Below are 23,623 nucleotides of genomic sequence, written 5' to 3'. Positions count from 1 at the left end.
CTTTTTCCCATTAAGTGAGATCGACTATATGAATCCTAGAACGTCATTGCGCTCGATTATGCGTTACTTCTTCCGTTAGATCCAAACACTCTACACCAAATTTCTCAATGCACTCTTTTTTTTTTCTGTCGGACAGTCAGTGGCTTTACTTTTACATTCCACCAATCACAAAAGAAGGAAAGTCAAGGTATTGCCATTTTCACCCTATATTCAAAGGATGAGGTGAAACATGCTTTAAAAGTCAGGTGGCGTGAGTGAGTGAAATTCTTCTCAAAATAAAATAATCTAAAGTTATTAATTTTCAAATCGTCGATTTGTTTCTTTCTTTTTTATTGTTATTGGAGTGGTTGTTGGGTTAGTTTTAGGATAAGTGAAGTTGGTTTTGCATGGGGAGATTTGGACTTGTAGCTTAGCAGCTTTGCCTCTGAAGCAGCAGCTGTGTTCCTCTCGCTTTGCTCACAGAAATGGCCGACGAAAGAGACGCAGCAGCAGCAAGCGGTGGCAGCCTTGTTTTTGCAGTTAACGGGGAGAGGTTTGAGCTCTCGACTGTTGACCCTTCAACCACTTTGCTCCACTTCTTGCGTTCTCAGACGAGATTCGAAAGTGTCAAGCTCAGCTGTGGTGAAGGTCTCTCTCTCTAACTTTGACTGGTGCTCTGTCCGTGTACGATCATGAATTTCTGTGGCTTTTTTATGTATATTATACACATGATGATTTATGAGTGTCGTTTGTGGCTTCGATTTTCCCGAATACCTTTCTTCCTCCATATGCTGATTGAATGTGCGTTAGCAATGCTTGTAGCTTTATCGGCCCGGCAAGTACCATGCAGTGTTATGGATTTTCTGATCGGTAAATCGTGTCCGTTCATTGTACATCATGCGATTAGTTTTCATCAAGAACGGTTTGTTGCTCAATGTTAATTTAAAAAAAATTAAAATGATTTCTAACCACACAATGTATAATGAACGGATATTATTCACGGATCTCCAAGATATCATCATTCGTGCGTTAGCTATGCTTGTAGCTTTGTGGGTCCGGCACGTGCCATTCTGTGTTATGGATTTTATGCAAAATCCAACCCTTATTGGGATCTTCCGGACCACTTTGTAATACTTACTATGTTGCATGGTATGATGAAATTTTGTGCTTCTAAAAGAAGGAATTTTGAAATTTTGGGGGATTTTTGAACATTAGTCCTTGCAAAAGATTAAAATTAAAAAAAAAAACCTATTCTAGATTACATATTCAATTTAATCCCTTGAAATGTATTTTTATTAAAATTTATATTCAATTTTTGTAATTTAATGTGTATTTTTATTTAATCTCTCCACATTAAATTTTAGAGAACTTTAACGAAAAACTCCCGGTACTGTTCACTTTACCGAAAAACCACATTTTTACACTAAAAAGTCAATCCTGGTACTATTCACTTTACCCTTTATTTTGTCCTTATCGTTAAAACTCAAAGTTTTCAAGCTATTTTCATTAGTTTTCCTTAAATTTTAATTTTATTAATATGCACATATTTAGTTCTTTAATTATAAATGAACATAAATGAGAAAATATTAAAAGAAATTTGTGATACCAAAATATGTAAATACGTAAGTGTACACAAATGAATGTACCGAAATATATAAAATTGACTTATTTGTACCTAAATGTTTGTACTGAAATATATTATAATGAACCTAAATGTATGAACTGAGATGTATTATATTAAATTAATGTACCTAAATGTACATACCGAAATGCACGTACCAGAATGTATGTACCAAAATATAGTATATTGAATTAATGTACCTAAAAGTCAATACCCAAATGTGTGTATCAAAATGTACGCACCAAAATGCATTACATTGCATTAATGTACCTATATGTTTGTATCGATGGATATATTGAAATATTCAAATGTATTAATATACCTAAATGAAGAACATACAAAATTGTTATTGGAATATATTATAAAAAGTTTAGTTTGCCTAAATTTAGACATTAAAATATATTACAATGAATGAAATGAAAATTAAATTTAAATGTAATTAATACATTAAAAAAGAAAGAAAAAGATAAATAAAACATCAAAATATAAATAATAAATGAGATGATTAAATGTATGAAGGACTAAAATTGGATTTTAATCTTACACAAGGTTATAGTCTAAAACTCATCTTTTTTAAGGATTAAAATGAAGTTTTCGAAATTTTGGTTTACTATGCTGAACAATTGTTTCAAATTAAAGTAATTCAGGAAACGAAACTCGTTAATCACCTCGCTTCCGTGGTGACCAATTGATGCTTAAAGAGGTTTCTTTTGTGATGAAAAATCTGTAATGTAAGGTGTTTTTTTTCTTACTTCTGTAGTGATCATATTAGATGAGGTTGTAGTTTGGATTTCAAAATTTTCAAGGAAAACTACGTCTTACTATAAATATTTGGATAAGTTTTATGATATGCACTTATAAATTGGTTGCAGGTGGTTGCGGTGCTTGTGTTGTGCTACTGTCCAAGTACGACCCTGTTGTCGACGAAGTGAAAGATTTTACTGCAAGTTCATGTCTCACTCTGCTTTGTAGTATAAATGGATGTTCAATTACAACATCTGAAGGCCTTGGAAATATCAAAGACGGGTTCCACCCAATTCACCAAAGGATTGCTGGTTTCCATGCTTCTCAATGCGGCTTTTGTACTCCTGGCATGTGTGTTTCACTCTTTGGAGCTCTTGTCAATGCTGAAAAGACGAACAGACCTGATCCCCCTCCTGGGTTCTCCAAGCTTTCTGTTTCCGAAGCTGAAAAGTCTATTGCAGGTAACCTCTGTCGATTTACTGGGTATCGACCGATTGCTGATGCCTGCAAGAGTTTTGCAGCTGATGTTGATATGGAGGATTTGGGGTTCAACTCCTTTTGGAAAAAGGGAGATAGTAAGGAAGTAAAAGTAAAGAGTTTGCCTCCATATAACCGTAATGGAGACATATGTACATTTCCGGACTTCTTAAAGAAAGAAATTCATTCTTCCATGCCCTTGGATCCTAAGAGATATGGTTGGTACAATCCTGTTAGAGTTGAGGAGCTTCAAAACTTATTGAAAGATAATGATTTTGATAGTGCAAACGAGATGAAATTAGTTGTTGGAAACACAGGGACGGGCTATTACAAGGAACTAAAGCGCTATGACAGATACATTGATCTCAGATGTGTTCCTGAATTATCAATGATTAAGATCGATCCTACGGGGGCTGAGTTCGGAGCAATTGTAACAATCTCTAAAGTTATTGAGTCTTTGAGAAAGAATGACAACGGTGGATCTCCATCAAGAGGTGGTGATGTGTTAAAAAATATTGCCAATCATATGGAGAAAATTGCTTCCGGGTTCATCAGAAATACAGCTAGTATAGGAGGCAATTTGGTGATGGCACAGAGAAAATGTTTTCCTTCAGATATTGCTACAATACTTCTTGCTGTGGATTCAGAGGTAGATATAATGAATGGTGCTAGATCTGAGACGATTATGTTGGAGGATTTTCTGAGAAGGCCTCCACTGGATCCGAAAAGTGTACTTTTAAGTGTTAAAATCCCAAACTGGGAAGCAATTAGAAAAGGTTCTCGAGAAACCAACACCAAGTTGCTTTTTGAAACCTATCGAGCTGCACCAAGACCCCTAGGAAGCGCATTGGCTTATTTGAATGCTGCCTTCCTAGCTGAAGTATCGTTTTGGAAGATTTCCAATGGAATTATGGTGGATCATTGTCGTCTGGCTTTTGGTGCTTATGGAACTAAACATGCAATTAGAGCGAGAAAGGTTGAGGAATTTTTAACTGGGAAAGTGCTGAGTCCTGGTGTTCTGTATGACGCTATTAAATTAGTTAGGGATGCTGTGGTTCCTGAAGAAGGAATTACGAGCCCTGCTTACAGGTCAAGCTTGGCTGCTGGTTTTATTTTCGAGTTCTTTAGCCCCTTAATTGACAGTGAAGGTTCCAATGGATTCTTGGGAAATACTTCGTTGGCCAATGCTTCTAAGTTAAAAAGGAACAAAAGTGCTAGTGATAAGATGAGAACTGTTCTGTCATCTGGTAAACAGGTGATTGAACTAAGTACAGAGTATGATCCGGTTGGTAAGCCAATTACAAAATCTGGAGGTCTCATACAAGCTTCAGGTTAGTCATCCTTCACATAGATGATTATACGGATGTCTAATTACTAAGCATCCTTTTATTTTATTTTTCGGGGTGGGGGGAGGAGGACTAGCAGACTACAGCCTGAACAAAACAAGAACGAAACAACCAAACTCTAAAAACTTCTAACGAACTCTGGGAAAACAGAAGCCCAAAGGGCTGACAAACAACAAATGCTATCCAAAGCTCCGTTAAGCCAGCTCCCACGAAATCTTCAAAAATCCTTCTATTCCTCTTCATCCAAACCACCCAAAACAAACCATGGTGTGAGCCCCACATAACTTAGCTTTCTTTCCCTCCCAAACCAGCTTCAGCCACAGACCTAAAGTTAAATGAAGAAATATTTGATCAACAGATTCCGAATCTGACTTGCATAAAATACACCAGTAAGGCAACAAGCAATCATTGTCTCTATTTTTTTGGTATTGGACTTGGTCTGCAGGCCTGTTCTCTGCTCCAAAATGTTCCCTTTTATCTAGCTGAGAAAATTGTGTTTAGGATTAGAATGGCTGGTTCTTGATATCCCTTTTCCCGCTGGCCAGTCATGTTAAATACCTAAAAGTAGTGAGAGTTTGAATTATAAACTTACAATATGAGATAATTAGAAAGGTTTTATTTTCCATCTTTTGATCATTCTTTTATATAAGAATGATCAAACCAATCTTGATGGACAGAATACAAACTGATGATCAGAATACAAACCAATCTGGATAAACCAATCTTTTATATAAATTTACACACAGATCATGCTTAAAATGATTCTCTATATAACTTTATGGCACCATACTTCCGTTGACCTTTTGCCTTTTTGTTTTGTTTTGTTTCCTCGTTTGAAATAGTTGTCGATTGTTTTCCAACAGGGAAAACAGTGGGTTTGATACGATTTCAGTGTTTACTGTTTCTTTTATATTTCTTTTGCTTATCTCATTCATGACCATCAATTTGTAGGTGAGGCAGTCTTTGTAGATGACATTCCATCTCCGAAATATTGCTTACATGGAGCGTTCATTTATAGTACAAAGCCTCTGGCTAGAGTGAAGGGAATAAAATTTGAACCTAAACCACATCCTGGAGTTGGTGCACTGATATCTTTTAAATATATTCCCAAGTCTGGGGAGAACATAGGGTCTAAGACTATGTTTGGTACAGAACCTCTGTTTGCTGACGATCTTACCGAATGTGCTGGTCAGCGTCTTGCTTTCCTGGTAATTCAACGATCCTGTGATTATAACCAACAACCTTAGTGGGATGAATGCTAAACATTATCCATAATCGTGATTATACACAAATACTTTTTCTTCTTTCTTTGGATTGTATGTCAGTTTACTCGTGAAAAAAAAAATTTGTAGGTAGCCGATACGCAGAAACATGCAGATATGGCTACAAACTTTGCGGTGGTTGATTATGGCATGGAAGATACAGATCCACCTATCTTGTCAGTCGAAGAGGCAGTTAAGAGAGCAAGTTTTTTTGAGGTCCCTCCTTTCTTGTATCCAAAACAGGTTGGTGACATATCAAATGGAATGGCTGCAGCTGATCACAAGATTATTTCTGCTGAGGTACTTGAAATCAGTATGACATTCTTTCTTTGTTTCCCGGTCTCCTTCCCACACTAATGTTCTGCCCTGTTTCTACTTTTCTATGTTCTTGTAATTTGGATTCCATGGTTTCAAGTAGAATCGCCCACTAACTTACAAATCCATGAATGCCTTGCTTTCAGATCAAACTTGGTTCACAATACTATTTCTACATGGAGACACAAACAGCCCTTGCTGTACCAGATGAAGAAAACTGCATGGTGGTTTACACTTCAAGTCAAGGGCCTGAGTATGCCCACTCTACAATTGCAAAATGTCTTGGTATTCCTGAAAATAATATTCGTGTAATTACAAGAAGGGCCGGAGGGGGCTTTGGTGGAAAGGGCATACAATCAGTGCCTGTGAGTATAAAACCTACAGAAATCTATATATTTCAATCTAATCGTGGACGAGATTTTCCGTTTAAGTGTAGATTAAGCACTTGTTAGACAATGAATGCAACTCCAATTGTCCATTTAAGTGTAGATTAAGCACATACAACTCCGATCCTGCATGCGTAGTTTACACAAATGCAGATTGAGAGAAACATACTAGTTTAGTCTCACCATGCACCACAGAAATTTAGAAATAAGTTGGGAATGAGTATAGGAGGTTTTTTAACCAATTGCGAATGTTGAACTCAATATGATTTTAAAATGATCAATAACATTCGTTTCTGTTAAAAAAAATGTTTGTTGAATAGAATGTCTTGGCTCTCTAGCGGTGCAGAGAGGTGTACACTTGACCCGAAGTTTTAAAATATAAAGCAATAGTTAGCACAAATGCTACTTGTGTCAGTTCTGGGAATAGTTGTAAACCAATAGTTCTATGTGCTACTAGTGTCAGTTCTGGGAATGGTGGTAAACCAATAAACTTTATCTTACACATGCGTGCAGACACGAGACACACACACACACACACACATAATATGTATCGCTTGTTATGTTTATGGTTTTTGGGGTACTTGATTCCCAATGTTCAATAGAAGATAAAGCTGCTGCAATTCTGATGTTTTAGGTCGCAACTGCATGTGCTCTTGCAGCACACAAATTACATCGACCGGTGCGGATGTATCTCAATCGCAAGACTGATATGATAATGGCTGGAGGAAGGCATCCCATGAAGATAACTTACAGTGTGGGATTCAAGTCTGATGGGAAGATTACAGCTTTAGAACTTGAGATATTGATAAATGCTGGGATTTCCATAGGCTTTAGTCCAGTATTGCCAAGAACTATTCTGTGGGCACTTAAGAAGTATGACTGGGGTGCTCTGGCTTTCGATATCAAGGTGTGCAAAACAAACACTCCGAGTAGGTCTACTATGCGGGCCCCTGGGGAGGTGCAGGGGTCATTTATCGCTGAAGCTGTAATTGAACATGTAGCATCCACCCTTTCTATAGAAGTAGATTCTGTGAGAAGTGTTAATCTTCACACGTCTCGCAGCCTTGATTTGTTTTACGAGCACAGCGCTGGTGAACCTCTGGAGTATACTTTACCATTGATATGGAACAAGTTGGCCATGTCTTCAAGCTTTAACCCAAGGACTGAGATGGTAAAAGAATTTAATAGGTGTACTAAATGGCAGAAAAGAGGAATTTCTCGAGTACCGATATTGTGTGAAGTGTCTTTGAGGCCAACTCCGGGAAAAGTAAGCATTTGAAGTGATGGGTCTGTTGTTGTTGAAGTTGGAGGAATTGAACTGGGTCAGGGGCTCTGGACGAAGGTAAAACAGGTGACAGCTTTTGCTCTTGGTTCGATTCAATGCGATGGTAGTGGAGATCTTTCGGATAGAGTACGGGTGGTGCAATCAGATACGTTGAGCTTAATTCAAGGGGGAATTACTGTCGGGAGCACTACATCTGAGGCAAGCTGTGAGGCAGTTAGACTTTGCTGTAATATTTTGGTTGAGAGGTTAGCTACTCTCAAAGGGAGATTGAAGGAGCAAATGGGCTCTATTAACTGGGAGACTCTTATTCAGCAGGTATTCTATTTGGATTGCCCGGAAATTAGTGATGCATCACTTTTTTCTTTTGAAAGAATTAATTTATTGATTTGTTTCACATCCATGCCATGGCGCTCCAATAGTTCACACTGAATCTTGAACTGCCCAAGAAACTCAAACCCCAGAGGAATAAAAATTAATCAGCGCACTTAAGTAGCAACACCACGCCCTAGAATTCCTTTGTAGGAAACTCTTGCAGGTGGAGTAAATGGGTGATTTTGAAAACTTCTCTAGACTTATGAATTTAATGATTTCTCAAAGTTTCAGGCTTGCCCTACTTCCCAGTGGCAGCTTAGGACTAGCAAACATTCTCTCCGAGTAATAGACCGAAAAAAAAAGAAAAAGAAAATCTCTCTAGCTTGCATTTTCCTTTATTCCGAAATTTATATGTACTCGTTGCAGTTTATCTTTCTTCTGTCAAAATGCAGGCATCCTTGCAAGATGTGAACTTATCAGCAAGTTCTTATTATGTCCCTGATTTTGCCTCCAAGAGATACCTTAACTATGGCGCTGCTGTGAGTGAGGCAAGTTTGTGTTGACTGTCTTACTCCATTTTCATTCTTGTATATTGTAGTTCTTTTGCGCCTGTTGAATTTTCGGCAACCAAAGGGCATTGATGCAGGTTTACAAAATGCAGAGAAAATCATAGTGCAATGTCACAGTCACACTATTAGACCATCTCCAACGATTGAGCTAAAAGCCAAATATTTTAGTCCGGAAAATTTAGCTTTTAGCCCAGAAACAACTTTTTTGCTTCAACCGTTATGGCATAAAATTTTAGCCCGAGATTATTAAAGAATGAACTTAGGTTATTTTTTTTCTTAAATTAAAAAAATAAATAAATATGTAGACTATTGTAAATTAATTTTATGAACATTTTAATCTAAAAAAAATTTAAATTCCTATAAATATTGAAAAATCACTAAATTTTTCACAAAGCAAGTCTTCAACTTTTACCAATCTTTCAACCCTGGGCTAACTTTCAATTCACCTCAACCTCTAATATGCTCTCTTGCCATGTTGAACAATTTGGAAATGGAAAGAAATGGTAGAAAGATAAACTGGAAGAATTGTAAGAGAAAATTGAGTTTTGTGTGGATGTTTGAACAAATACATAGGTATTTATAGAGTTTTTTTGGGTGAATTTTGAGTTAAATATTTTTTTTTAAAATTATTTTAGCCTTTGGATTTAAATTTGGACCGTTGAATCAACCAACGGTCCGTGAAAACCAGCCATCGGATTGAAAATGTAGCCGTTGGACTGCGTTGGGTGGCCGAAAAACCGTTGATAGCGCGAATTGCAGGCGCTCCGCATGGGGCGCGTTGGAGTTTGAACGGGCTGAGACTCGCCTAAAGGCCAGCGAGTCCAGTCGCTCGGGGGGGGGGGGGGGAGGGGGGAATTTTGGGGGGTATTTGGCCCAGCTTTAACATTTGGCATTTAGCCCAATGTTTTTGCATGGGTTGGAGATGGTTTGGGGGGGGGGGGGGGATTTAGCATTTAGCCCACCATTGGAGGTGGTCTGAGGGTGATTACTACCAGTTTGTATCATTTAAATTTTGTAGAGTAATAACAATGAAACTACTTGATCACAGGTGGAGGTAAATGTTCTGACTGGACAAACCAGAATTCTGCAATCGGATATTATCTACGATTGTGGTCAGAGTCTCAACCCTGCTGTGGATTTAGGACAGGTTAGCATGATTGAACTTGCTACTCAGATTTTTATAATGTTTGCATACGTTTTCTTTGAGTTAAGCTCTACCTAGATTTTATTTTCGTATTGCTAATCGGTAGGTAACTCCGCCTATGTCTTACATGGCCGGTCCCAAGCCCGGATAAAGGAGGAGGGGGAGGGCGTCAGGTAGTCGACAGCCGGCACTCCATGATCACGTCGAATCCTTATGAAAATGAATCCAGAACAAAATCGCGCTAAAGCTAGGGCGTCACCCGTAAGTGACGCGCTGTATGGCCCGAGCACAGTGATAAGTGAGCAAGGGTTGCTGTATCTCCATCGGCACCCGGATGCAGTGTTAAATGAGCAAGGGGGCCATAGAAACTTCTTTTCGAACGACTCCACTCAAAGTTGTTTGGGAGCATATGCTCCTATCAACTTTACCCGGGACACACAAAAGAAGTACTTTGATCCTATTAGACGGGGGAGGGTGAAGAAGCTAGGACAGAAGGGTAGAGTTCAAGAGAGCAAAATGCGTTTAGGAACGTGGAATATAGGAACCTTAACGGGAAAATCTATGGAAGTAGTGGAAGTTATGGTGAGGAGAAGGATAAATATTATGTGCCTACAAGAAACTAAGTGGGTTGGTAGTAAGGCAAAGGATCTAGAAAACTCAGGGTTTAAACTTTGGTATTCGGGCACAAATAGAACGAGAAACGGTGTTGGCATCATCGTGGACAAGACCTTGGTACAAGATGTTGTAGATGTCAAGAGGGTAGGAGATAGAATCATGGCAATTAAGATTGTAATAGGACAAGAACTTATCAATGTGATTAGTGCGTACGCACCTCAAGTAGGGTTGGATACGAGTTCGAAGGAGAAATTTTGGGAAGATCTTGGAGACTTGGTGCAAGGAATTGCTCAAACGGAGAAGTTATTTATAGAAGGAGATTTAAATGGACACGTGGGCAGGGAGACAGGCAACTATGGAGGTTTTCATGGTGGCCATGGTTTTGGGGAGAGAAACGAGGATGGGGAAGCTATCTTGGATTTTGCAATGGCATATGATCTCTTCTTAGCCAACACATTCTTTAAGAAGAGAGAAGAACATGTGATCACCTACAAGAGTGGGTCGTCAAAAACACAAATAGATTTTCTTCTAATGAGGAAATGGGATCGTATAACTTGTAAGGATTGCAAAGTTATACCAGGAGAGAGCGTGGCTAATCAACATCGCTTGTTGGTGATGGATGTACATATCAAAAGAGTAAGACAAAAGAACAAGACTTGGAAGTGCCCAAGGACTAGATGGTGGAATCTAAAAGAAGAAAAACAAGCCATTTTCAAAGAGAAGGTAATCACCCAATGTGTGTGGGATAGAGAGGGGGAAGCTAGCCAAATGTGGGATTCCATGGCTAGTTGTATCCGAAAAGTAGCAAAAGAGGTATTAGGAGAGTCCAAGGGCTTTGCCCCACACCAAAAGGAATCTTGGTGGTGGAATGAGGAGGTACAAACAAAGGTGAAGGCTAAGAAGGAATGTTGTAAAGCCTTATACAAGGAGAGGACCGATGAAAATGGTGAAAGGTATAGAAAAGCGAAGCAAGAGGCGAAGAAAGCTGTCAGAGAAGCTAAGTTAGCGGCTTACGACGATATGTATAAACGACTAGATACCAAAGAAGGAGAGTTGTATATCTATAAACTATCTAGAGCAAGGGAAAAGAAGACAAGAGACCTAAACCAAGTGAGGTGCATCAAGGATGAGGATGGAAAGGTTCTTGCTACAGAGAACGCGGTTAAAGACAGATGGAGAGGTTATTTTCATAATCTTTTCAATGAAGGACATGAAATGAGTGTTTCTTTAGGGGAGTTGAGTAACTCAGAAGAGTGTAGAAACTACTCTTTTTATCGTCGAATCCGGAAGGAAGAAGTGGTTGTAGCTTTGAAGAAGATGAAGCATAAAAAAGCAATAGGCCCAGACGATATACCAATCGAAGTGTGGAAACTTTTGGGAGAGACAGGTATAACATGGCTCACTGACCTTTTCAATAGGATTTTGAAAACGAAGAAGATGCCAAATGAGTGGCGAACGAGCACTTTGGTGCCTATCTACAAGAATAAGGGCGACATACAAAATTGCATGAACTATAGGGGTATTAAGCTAATGAGTCATACAATGAAGCTCTGGGAGAGAGTCATTGAGCATAGATTGAGGCAAGAGACACGGGTTTCGGACAACCAATTCAGGTTCATGCCAGGGCGCTCAACCATGGAGGCAATCTATCTCTTACGAAGATTGATGGAAAGATATAGAGATGGGAAAAAGGATTTACACATGGTCTTTATAGATTTGGAAAAAGCGTATGATAGGGTCCCAAGAGACATTTTTTGGAGGATTTTAGAGAAGAAAGGAGTACGAGTAGCATATATCCAAGCTATAAAGGATATGTATGAAGGAGCAAAGACTGCCGTAAGAACTCATGAAGGACAAACCGAAAGCTTTCCCATAACTGTAGGATTACATCAAGGCTCATCCTTAAGTCCTTACCTTTTTGCGTTGGTAATGGATGAGTTAACAGGACATATTCAAGATGATATTCCTTGGTGTATGCTTTTCGCAGACGATATAGTGTTGATAGATGAAACTCAGGAAGGGATAAATGCAAAGCTTAACCTTTGGAGAGAAGTGTTGGAATCTAAAGGTCTTCGCCTAAGCCGATCAAAGACAGAATATATGGAGTGCAAGTTCAGTGCAAATGGAGGCCAAAACGAGTTAGGGGTGAGGATCGGAGATCAAGAAATACCAAAGAGCGACCGTTTTCGTTACCTAGGATCTATCTTGCAAAAGAACGGAGAATTAGATGGAGATCTCAACCATAGAATACAAGCTGGATGGATGAAGTGGAAGAGTGCATCCGGCATGTTGTGTGACCGCCGTATGCCACTGAAGCTCAAGGGAAAATTTTATAGGACGGCAATAAGGCCGGCGATGATGTATGGCACAGAATGTTGGGCGGTGAAACATCAACACGTACACAAAATGGGTGTAGCGGAGATGAGGATGCTTCGTTGGATGTGTGGGCACACGAGAAAGGATAAGATTAGGAATGAGGATATCCGGGGTAAAGTAGGAGTAGCCGAAATTGAAGGAAAGATGAGAGAAAATCGGTTACGGTGGTTTGGACATGTGCAAAGAAGGCCTACTAACGCTCTGATTAGAAGATGCGACTATGGGACAGAGGTTCAGGGCCGAAGGGGTAGAGGAAGACCTAGGAAAACTTTGGAAGAGACTCTAAGAAAAGACTTAGAGTACTTGTATCTAACAAAGGACATGACACAGGATCGAGCACAATGGCGTTCTAAGATTCATATAGCCGATCCCACTCAGTGACTTGGATTTTCCAAGTCTCCAACCGAGAAGTTTTCCTCACTCGGGAAATTAAGGGAACACTACCCCAACCTACATGCTCCACTCAGAAAGCTTCAACATACAAGCTTCAACAAAAGAAAATTCAAAGAACTTAGCGAAGAAGGCTTTGGTGTTTTTAACACAATACGTTGAAATGAAGGAAAGCTTATTTATTGATATCCCCGATAAGATACAAATATGTACATATACATGAGTCAAAATAAACACACAAGAGGGAGCCTTCACAAAGGTTGCTTAGGAGAAGTCTCAGCAGTCGGTAGAGCCCCAGAAAGAGAAGGCACCGGAGGGGGATCATTTGGAGCCTCAGTACTGGACAGAACCCTAGAAGGAGGAGGCATCCGAGGTTGATCATTTGGAGCTTCATTACGCGGTACAGCCCCCGAAGACGAAGGCAATAAATGTCTTTGGAACAAACCCACAAATCTCTGATGATCAAGTAAAACCTGACCATCAGTTTCCTTCATCTGGTCAAGCTTCCTCTTCATGTTTGTAGCATAGTCATGTGCGAGCCGGTGCAACTGTTTATTCTCATGCTTGAGCCCTCTAATCTCCTGTTTGAGACTCATCACTTCAGCCGCCAATGATTCAACTTGGCGGGTTCGAGCAAATAGGCGTTGGGCCATATTAGACACAGAACCTGCACACTGAACACTGAGAGCCAGCGAATCCTTAACAGCTAACTCATCAGACCGTTTGGAAAGTAGTCTGTTATCTTTGGGAGTGAGAAGGTTCCTGGCCACCACCGCAGCGGTCATATCATTCTTCATCACGGAATCCCCAACGGTAAGAGGACCAGTAGGGGAGACGAAGGATGGGCGCCATATGTTGTCTGGAGAAGGCGGGGCTGCCTCTTCAACAAGGTTCAAGTCAAAACGACGGTCGGAGGGGCCATACATTTTCAAAGGTGTTGAAGAGAGAAGAGGTCGGACAAATCAAGATCTTAGAAGTGCAAGAATGAAGCTTCTGCTGGTGGAGATTCAAGTGTGCTTTGGAACTTAATGCCAGCCCCTATAAAAATCTGCACTCGACGGAGCTTCAGAAATCGAAGAGGCGCCTGCTCAGAAATCGAAGAGGCGTTTGCTTTCTCAAAAGCTGGGCTGCTTAGAGATCACGAGGGTTGATCTCAGAAATCGAAGAGGCGTTTGCTTTCTCAAAAGTTGGGCTGCTCAAAGACCACGAAGGCCGATCTCAGAAATCGAAGAGGCGCTCGCTTTCTCAAAAGCTGGGCTCCCCAGAGACCACGAGGGCCGATCTCAGAAATCGAAGAGGCACCTACTTTTCCAGCCTTGTCAGCACCTGTCACACGCACATTCAGCTTTGCGGAAATTATGGGCATTCTGTCAAAGACTTCTGGGGAAGTAGAAAACACATGAATCTTACTGTTCAATCACCCACTTCCCACACACAACAATAGCTCATGGGTACCACAGATAACTTTGCCAAAGTTCTCTGCCAAAGTTGAGCACGTCAAGCTTGCAGCTCCCACTACATCGCTCTGACCAAGAAGGGTAAAAGAATAGCAAAGAAACAGCATTAACAAAGTTTAGACCCATAAATTTTTGAAGGTCTAGCTACCATATTATTACCCACAAGGGTAAAGGAACAGTACCACTGCTGGATAATTGGAAAGTCCCTGTGTGTCAACCTCTGTGCTTCGTGGCAAGGTAGACTAGCAAACATGCCCAACCTTTACTCACATTCGAGAAAACACTCCCAATAAGATTGCTTGCTCCAAAATCGAAGAGGCACCGTCCTCCGAATCTCGAGAGCCAGACTCCCAACATGACTACTTTCTTAAAAATCGAAGAGAGGGTAAAGGAACAGTACCATTGCTGGATAATTGGAAAGTCCCTGTGTGTCAACCTCTGTGCTTCGTGGCAAGGTAGACTAGCAAACATGCCCAACCTTTACTGACATTCGAGAAAACACTCCTAACAAGATTGCTTGCTCCAAAATCGAAGAGGCACCGCCCTCCGAATCTCGAGAGCCAGACTCCCAACATGATTACTTTCTCAAAAATCGAAGAGACACTGCTCCTCGAATCTCGAGAGCCAGACCCCCAGCATGATTGCTTTCTCAAAAATCGATGAGGCATCGTTCTCCGAATCAATCGAAGAGGCGCTCGCTTTCTCAAAAGCTAGGCTGCTGAGAGACCACGAGGGCCGATCTCAGAAATCGAAGAGGCACCTACTTTTCTAGCCTTGTCAGCACCTGTCACACGCACACTCAGCTTTGCAGAAATTATGGGCATTATGTCGAAGACTTCTGGTGAAGTAGAAAGCACATGAATCTTACTGTTTAATCACCCACTTCCCACACGCAACAATAGCTCATGGGTACCACAGAAAACTTTGCCAAAGTTCTCTGCCAAAGTTGAGCACGTGAAGCTTGCAGCTCCCACTACATCGTTCTGACCAAGAAAGGTAAAATAATAGCAAAGAAACAGCACTAACAAAGTTTAGGCACATAAATTTTGAAGGTCTAGCTACCATATTATTACCCACAAGGGTAAAGGAACAGTACCACTCCTGGATAATTGGAAAGTCCCTGTGTGTCAACCTCTGTGCTTCGTGGCAAGGTAGACTAGCAAACATGCCCAACCTTTACTCACATTCGAGAAAACACTCCCAACAAGATTGCTTGCTCCAAAATCGAAGAGGCACCGTCCTCCGAATCTCGAGAGCCAGACTCCCAACATGACTACTTTCTCAAAATCGAAGAGAGGGTAAAGGAACAGTACCATTGCTGGATAATTGGAAAGTCCCTGTGTGTCAACCTTTGTGCTTCGTGGCAAGGTAGACTAGCAAACATGCCCAACCTTTACTCACATTCGAGACAGCACTCCCAACAAGATTGCTTGCTCCAAAATCGAAGAGGCACCGCCCTCCGAATCTCGAGAGCCAGACTCCCAACATGATTACTTCCTCAAAAATCGAAGAGACACTGCTCTCCGAATCTCGAGAGTCAGACCCCCAGCATGATTGCTTTCTCAAAAATCGAAGAGGCATCGTTCTCCGAATCTCGAGAGCCAGATACCACAGACCACTTTTTCAAAGTGCTCTGACAGAGTTAAAACATGTGAAACTGACAGCTCCCACTACCGTGCTATGACCAAGCAGGGTAAAGGAATAGCATTACTACTTGTTGTTAGGGAGACTCCTATATATGTCGACCTCCATCCCCAACGGACAGGCAGACCTGCAAAAATGCTCAACCCTTCATCATATCTGAGAGGGCACTCCCAACGAAGCCTTTCGAAATATTCAGCTTTCTTTCCCCCCGATAATACCTCTGCAAACAAGCTATACTAGAGCAAGAATATCTCATATCATCAGGGTTAAAAGCAAGAGTATCCCATATCATGCTTTTTCCCTGTCTTTTCTTTTGGCCTTGTTTTTACCTGCAAGACAAGGAGAAAGAGAGCAATCAGTCAGCACTTGGAATCAAGCTTCCAGCCAGGAACTGACTACCTGGAACCCCTTACCTGATTACTTACCTGGCATTGCTCTCGAGTACTCATCTTCAACATCTTATGTTTCCAGGGAAGATTCCGCATCTGCTTGAGGAGCAGATAGGGCAAGTGCGAAGGATACAATGAAGCATGTGGAGACAAGCGTAACAGCACACGTGCCGATTCATCCATTACTCTGTCAAAAGCAAAAGTATCCCATATCAGCAGGGTGGAACGTACTCTAGATTTGATGGACTTGTTTTGACCCTCAAATTCTTCAGTCGGCCTTATACTCTGGAGGAAACCAGAAAACCCTCCAGCTTAGTTCAAGAATAAGTCTGTGGAAAGTTACTTCTTCAAAAGCAAAAGTATCTCATATCATCTCTTCTCATTTTTCTTCTCTTTATCCTTCATGCTGCTGCAAGATGGGGAGAAGGTGAACAATCAGTCGGAGCTCTGATTGCTTACCTTGTCTGTCACCTCTTTCAGCAGACCCCCTAGCTCGGCGACTTGGGGGACTCCTACTACATGGTTTGTATCGCGCTTGACCAAGCCTGCAACTACAAGTAAGCTTCAAGTGAAATTGATACATTACCTTGCGCATCTCCACCAGTTAAAGATACCACCCCTGGATGGAGGAAGAGTACTTCCAGAGAAGATGCCACATCTACCTATGAGACAGATAAGGCAAGTCAAGACGACACCACACTCCGATACTTAGAAGTTTCGTGATTACGAGATCATTCTCCCACAATATTTCCTAATGTCATTTGTACTAAATCATTCACTTGTACTCACTAAAGGAGAGCTTGAACCTATGTACTTGTGTAAACCCTTCACAATTAATGAGAACTCTTCTATTCCGTGGACGTAGCCAATCTGGGTGAACCACGTACATCTTGTGTTTGCTTTCCTATCTCTATCCATTTATATACTTATCCACACTAATGACCGGAGCAATCTAGCGAAGATCACAAAAAGCGACCGTTTTCGCTACCTAGGATCTATTTTGCAAGAGAACGGAGAATTAGATGGAGATCTCAACCATAGAATACGAGCTGGATGGAAAGAGTGCATCCGGCGTGTTGTGTGACCGTCGTAAGCCACTGAAGCTCAAGGGAAAATTTTATAGGACGACAATAAGGCCAGCGATGTTGTATGGCACAGAATGTTGGGTGGTGAAGCATCAACACGTACACAAAATGGGTGTAGCGGAGATGAGGATGCTTCGTGGGATGTGTGGGCACACGAGAAAGGATAAGATTGGGAATGAGGATATCCGAGGTAAAGTAGGAGTAGCCGAAATTGTAGGAAAGATGAGAGAAAATCGGCTCCGGTGATTTGGACATGTGCAAAGAAGGCCGACTGACGCTCCGGTTCGAAGATGTGACTACGGGACAGAGGTTCAGGGCCGAAGGGGTAGAGGAAGACCTAGGAAAACTTTGGAAGAGACTCTAAGAAAAGACTTAGAGTACTTGGATCTAACGGAGGACATGACACAAAACCGAGCGCAATGGCGTTCTAGGATTCATATAGCCGACCCCACTTAGTGGGAAAAGGCTTTGTTGTTGTTGTTGTTGTTGTTGTATTGCTAATCGGTAGGTTCTGCCTTGGAGAATTTTTCAAAATCCATTGTAAGAGAAGTTAATAGTTTGGTTTATTTTACACATTTTAAGGATACTTTCGTTATTTAGCGTCTTTAGGCCTTCTCTATTCGAAGCTTTGTAGCATTTTAATCATCTAGTCGTCTTTGGAATAAGATCGTAGTTTTCAACTTTCTACAATCTGTTAAGATCCATAACACCAGTTCACTGGCGCGTAGTCAATGTGGTTTAGTTAACTTAAGTTTGACATTACATGTTTCTTGCAGATCGAAGGTGCTTTTGTTCAAGGTATTGGGTTTTTCATGCTTGAAGAATACTCGGAAAACTCTGATGGGTTGGTGATTTCAGAAGGTACATGGACGTATAAGATTCCTACAATGGACACCATACCCAAACGGTTCAACGTTGAAGTATTGAGCAGTGGGCATCACAAAAAACGCGTGCTCTCTTCAAAAGGTATGCCATGTCGTGCCTTGCACAATTCTACTTACATCAATTACAACCGATGCCTGAAAAGTATTTTGTGTGCATAAAAGTAGCCAAATTTTGAAAAAAAACACATTGAAAATCTTGTGTGCAGCTTCTGGTGAGCCACCATTACTTCTTGCGGTTTCTGTTCACTGTGCGACAAGGGCTGCCATTAAAGAATCAAGAAAACAGCTTCTTGAGTGGGGCGGCCTAGATGGATCGGCATCAATATTCCAGTTGGATGTTCCCGCTACCATGCCTGTTGTGAAGGAGCTGTGTGGGCTGGAAGCTGTGGAGAGGTACTTGGAATGGATTGTAGGCAGAGAATAAACGTACGTTATGGCTGGAAGGCATGATCATGCTGGTTAATTTGTCCATCACAGCCAAAGAACCTAAAATGTGAGTCAATCGCCATCACTTGATCTCAGTAAGGATACGAATATGGTTCAAGTATATACGTTTTACAACATATTTTAGATTTGTTTATAGTGCGAAACTAAAAAGAAACGAGAACTGGCGATAGATGCGATTCCATCTCATGTTACTTGTGTTGAGGTTCATTGTCCAGTTTGTGAACGTTACTATTGAATAAGCCTTAATCTGAAAGACAACTAAACATGAACTATCTTATTATACCTTTTGTGTTTGCAACTTATATTGAGACAAATGGTTCGTGGTCCCGGAAATTGGGTGTTTTCTGTTTATATTTATACTTGAGGAAAATTCTATGCAGAAATGGGGTCATTATTGTCCAAACGCTCTGTCCCAATACTGCTAAATCAAACTCCTATACTGTGAAATGGTGTACAAAGTTGGGGACGAAACCAGTTAAGGTGCAACGCTTATGTGAATAATAACAATAATAAGGCTTTTTAGTTAAATTGGTCATTGAGACTGACATAACTCTTCACTTTGGTCTCTGAGATTTATAATCGATAGAACCACTCCTTAGGGTTTTTCCACCATCGATCATTTTGAATTTTTTTCGTGAAAAATCTCCGTTTAATAAGGTAAAATGACAAAAATACTCTCAAAACTTTGTCAAATCAAATTGCCCTATTTTTCCTATTAAATTGTGGGCATTTTTGTTATTTTGGTCCTTACTTAACATAGATTTTTCACGGAATGACCAAAATGATTGATAGTAGACAAACTCAGGGATTACTTCTATCAATTTCAAATCCTAAGGACCAAAATGAGGAGTTATGTCAATCTAAGGGACCATTTTTACTAAAAAGTCTAATCATAAAACGTAAGATAGGCTCTCTAAATGAGCTCCTAATTGGAATTTAGTTCTCTATATATATGATGCTTTGTAACTCGTAGAATAAACAAGTTAGTCACAATGTAGTCTCTTAGGGTTTTGTAGTCATTCCGGCATCTTTCTCTATTAATAATATTCTTATTATTTTTGTTAGTCTTGTTCGTTTATTAATTACGTACTCTGATATTCAACTTGGTATTAGAGCAGGTTAAATCATTCGGGAATTAATCTCTTTTTTGGGTTGATATCGATTTGTTTGTTTGTTCAGTATTAGACTTTCGGTTTTGTTTTAGTTAGGGTTTTGTTGTTTGAAAAAAAATAGAAAAAAAAAGTTGAATCTGCCCTAACCCCACCGCTGCATCACCGCATCCAGGCCCGCCTGGACCACTCTTGCACCAGTACAAGATCCACTGCATTTGCACCAATTTGACTCGCCCCAGCTAGCCTGCATGACTCACTGTCGCTGCACCCAGAACATGTCTTTAGCCTGATCCTTCCCCACCATTGTGATTCGCAACGATCCCCGCCGCACTGCTGCCTGCAATTTGGCATGATTGTAGTACGCAACACCGCCAAACGCAATAAAGTACCCCATCAAATTGATAGGTGTCACGGCAGTAGCGGAGCCAATGCGGGGGCATTGGGCTCCCTTGACCCCAATGGATCTGTAATTTCTCCCTTTAAATAAAAATTTGACCCCTTTAATAACACTGCAACAGCAGCTTTGCAGCAGCTCCAGCGAATGTGCAGAAAAGCAAACTGCAATATCAATTATATATTACTAAAATAATCAAAATGTGCAGAAAAGCAAACTGCAATATCAATATATATTACTAAAATAATCAAGTGTGCAGAAAAGCACATGACTGTTGTGTGTTGTCTAAATTACAATCAAGCAAATTGCAAACTTTGATTATTATATAACATTAAAATAAGGAAAGTTGCAGAAATGTGTCTAAAGACTCACTCCTTGGACAAAGTGTCTCTCGGATGGAAATGAGAAGAAGAGACTCTCTCCCATCAGACTCTTTCTGTCTCTCCTCTCGAATTCAAAGACCCACTCATCCTCTCACAATCAGACTCCGATAAATCAAGGTTAGGGTTTCAATTTTGATCGATTCACCAGTCTCTTATTTTAAATTTTTAATGCAGGTTCGGTTTCGGGAAATCCCGAAATACACAAAATATTTCGGGAATCCCGAACTTAGTTATATTATGTTGTTGAAAGTCTTTTTGGTTTTATTTAAAACAGTTATGGAGAGGTATTTTAAGAGAAAATCAACCGAAGATAACATCTCACCCTCTACAACGGATATTCCTGAAAGTTCAAATGAAAATAACATAGAAAGTATACTGGCAAATCTTCCAGGAGATCCTGGGCTTCGACTCCGGATATCAGAATATGATCCAAATATTAGAGATCAGGTTCGAAGAGCTTATTTACAAAGGGAATTGGTTCAACCTCGAACCCATCAATTTCCATATACTTCATTTGCAGGAGTACAACGCCGTTTCAATCCGAAATGGTTCGATGACTTTCCTACTTGGTTGGAGTATAGCATATCCAAAAATGCTGTTTTTTGTCGAAGTTGTTATCTCTTCAAGCTAGAGATTCCAGACCAAGCAGGTAATGACAATTTTACTAGTAAAGGTTTTCATAATTGGAAGAAAAAATGTCGACTTCGAGTTCATGTTGGAGGCCCTAATAGTGCTCACAACCAAGCTTTACTTCATTGTGAAGCTTTAATGAATCAGAATCAACATATTCAAACAATTGTTCACAAGCAGTCGGATCAAGCACGTATTGATTATCGCACTCGTTTGAATGCATCACTTGATTGCATTCGCTTTTTATTGCGACAAGGTCTTGCTTTTCGCGGTCATGATGAAAGTGAAGATTCAAGCAATAAGGGTAATTTTCTTGAGCTTTTGAAGTTTCTCGCAGATCATAATGAGGGTATTAAAGATGTGGTGTTTAAAAATGCTCCTGAAAATCTCAAGTTAACATCACCTGATATTCAAAAAGATCTTGTGTATGCAGCAGCATGTGAAACCACTAATGCTATCATGTTTGATATTGGTGATGATGCTTTCTTTTCTGTTTTGGTTGATGAATCGCGTGATATATCAGTCAAGGAGCAAATGGTAGTTGTACTTCGCTATGTGAATACCAACGGACAAGTAGTTGAAAGATTTGTGGGCATAAAGCATGTTCCTAATACCACTGCTATTTCACTTAAAGAGGCAATTGATCAATTCTTCTCTATAAACGGATTAAGCATATCTAGATTGCGTGGACAAGGTTATGATGGGGCTAGCAATATGCAAGGTGAGTTTAATGGCCTTAAGACACTTATTTTGAAAGAAAATGAAAGTGCATTTTATATTCATTGCTTTGCACATCAACTTCAACTTGCTCTTGTAGCCGTGGCGAAAAATCATATTCAAATTGGCTCTTTTTTCTGCTTGGTTAATAATGTCGTTACTATTGTCGGAGCATCATGTAAACGTCGAGACATGGTTAGAGAAAGACAACAAACCAAAGTTATGGAAGCTATTCAAGATTATGAGCTTCCAAGTGGGCAAGGCTTGAACCAAGAAACTAGTCTTAAACGTGCAAGTGATACACGTTGGGGCTCACACTATGGTACCTTGGTAAGCTTGGTTAATATGTTTTCTTCTGTAATTGAGGTGCTTGAGATGATTGTAGATGATGGTGTAAGTCTTGATCAAAGAGGTGAAGCGGATATTTTGTTGAATCTTTTGCAATCTTTTGATTTTGTCTCTAGTCTCTTTTTGATGAAAGAAATATTGGGAATCACAAATGTGTTGTCACATGCATTGCAAAAGAAAGATCTCGATATAGTGAGTGCTATGGCTTTAGTCAAAGCATGTAAGCAACAACTACAAGCGATGAGGGATAATGGATGGGATGCTTGGCTTGATAAAGTTTCTTCTTTTTGTGGCAAGCATGATATTGATATTCCTGATATGAATGACATCTTTGTAGCTCGAGGGAGGTCACGACGTAGAGTTGAAAAATTGACAAACCTTCATCACTACCGTGTTGATCTCTTTATTGATGTTATTGATAAGCAACTTCAATAGTTGAACAATCGTTTTAATGAGACAAGTACAGAGTTGCTTCTTTGTGTTGCATGCTTAAGCCCAGATGACTCATTCTCAGCTTTTGACATTGAAAAGTTAGTTCGACTTGCTAAATTTTATCCAAAGGATTTTTCTGATATGGAGCTCACACTTCTTGAAGATGAACTGAAGAATTATATATTTGATATGCGTTTGCATAATGAATTTTCTGCTTTGAAAGGAATTAATAACCTTGCACAAAAGTTGGTGGAGACAAAGAGGGATAGACAGTATCCCCTGGTGTACTTGCTAGTGAAATTAGCATTGATTTTACCTGTTGCGACTGCTTCAGTTGAAAGAGCTTTTTCGGTGATGAAAATTGTGAAGAATCCACATCGTAATAGGATGGGTGATCAATGGTTGAATGATAGTTTGGTTGTGTACATTGAGAAAGATGTATATGATTCTATTAGTAATGATGTTGTAATACGACGTTTCCAAAATATGAGAACACGTCGTGGACAATTATGAATGAAAGTATGATCGATTTTTTAAAGTTATTTTTTGACCCCATTGTCTTAAATTCCTGGCTCCGCCACTGTGTCACGGTATCCTTGATCACATACCACGAAAATGCAATAAAAAGCAAGACTGGAGCGCTGGTTCAGCCCCTCCCCTTGCCTGAAAACCTATTTGGTTATGCTGCTGCTGCTCTCCGTCGGTGTCTGTCTGGTTCTGCTCTGCGTGCAGCAGAGCTGAGTTTTTTTTTTTTTTTTTTTTTTTTAACATCCAGGCCAAAACGAGGATGAATATTGATTTCAAACTCGATACTTCACCCACTTACTCAGCGACATCACCGACCCCGTCGTCTCCGGCGTCTATTCTGGTGACGGAAGGC

At 40.2% G+C, this 23,623-nt stretch overlaps 2 protein-coding genes and 1 pseudogene across 4 annotated transcripts; all 3 read left to right on the top strand.

Annotated features, from left to right (window-relative positions):
- The first annotated feature begins 222 nt into the window (after positions 1 to 222).
- On the top strand, positions 223 to 19,025 carry LOC126590793 (abscisic-aldehyde oxidase-like; annotated as a pseudogene).
- A 1,631-nt stretch (positions 19,026 to 20,656) lies between these two features.
- On the top strand, positions 20,657 to 22,872 carry LOC126590798 (uncharacterized). Of its 3 annotated transcripts, none has more exons than XM_050256307.1 (2): positions 20,657 to 21,550; positions 21,680 to 22,872. In XM_050256307.1, exons 1-2 carry the CDS (start codon positions 20,785 to 20,787, stop codon positions 22,744 to 22,746), a joined length of 1,833 nt encoding a protein of 610 aa, XP_050112264.1. In that variant the 5' UTR covers positions 20,657 to 20,784; the 3' UTR covers positions 22,747 to 22,872. The 3 variants fall into 3 exon arrangements, with proteins under 3 accessions (XP_050112264.1, XP_050112265.1, XP_050112262.1); XM_050256308.1 differs by having other exon boundaries at positions 20,657 to 21,967; positions 22,649 to 22,872; XM_050256305.1 differs by having other exon boundaries at positions 20,672 to 20,733; positions 20,891 to 22,872.
- On the top strand, positions 22,747 to 23,285 carry LOC126590303 (uncharacterized; the record flags this gene model as incomplete). The annotated part of the gene is made up of 1 exon (XM_050255788.1): positions 22,747 to 23,285. A coding segment is annotated over one exon (510 nt), but the record flags the coding sequence as incomplete, so codon positions are not given.
- Between the last annotated feature and the right edge of the window lie 338 nt (positions 23,286 to 23,623).

The sequence above is a fragment of the Malus sylvestris genome, chromosome 11, assembly GCF_916048215.2.
Source record: "Malus sylvestris chromosome 11, drMalSylv7.2, whole genome shotgun sequence".
Taxonomy (NCBI): domain Eukaryota; kingdom Viridiplantae; phylum Streptophyta; class Magnoliopsida; order Rosales; family Rosaceae; genus Malus; species Malus sylvestris.
Note: the sequence above shows the minus strand (reverse complement) of the source record. Positions and strands in the feature narration are given on the sequence as shown.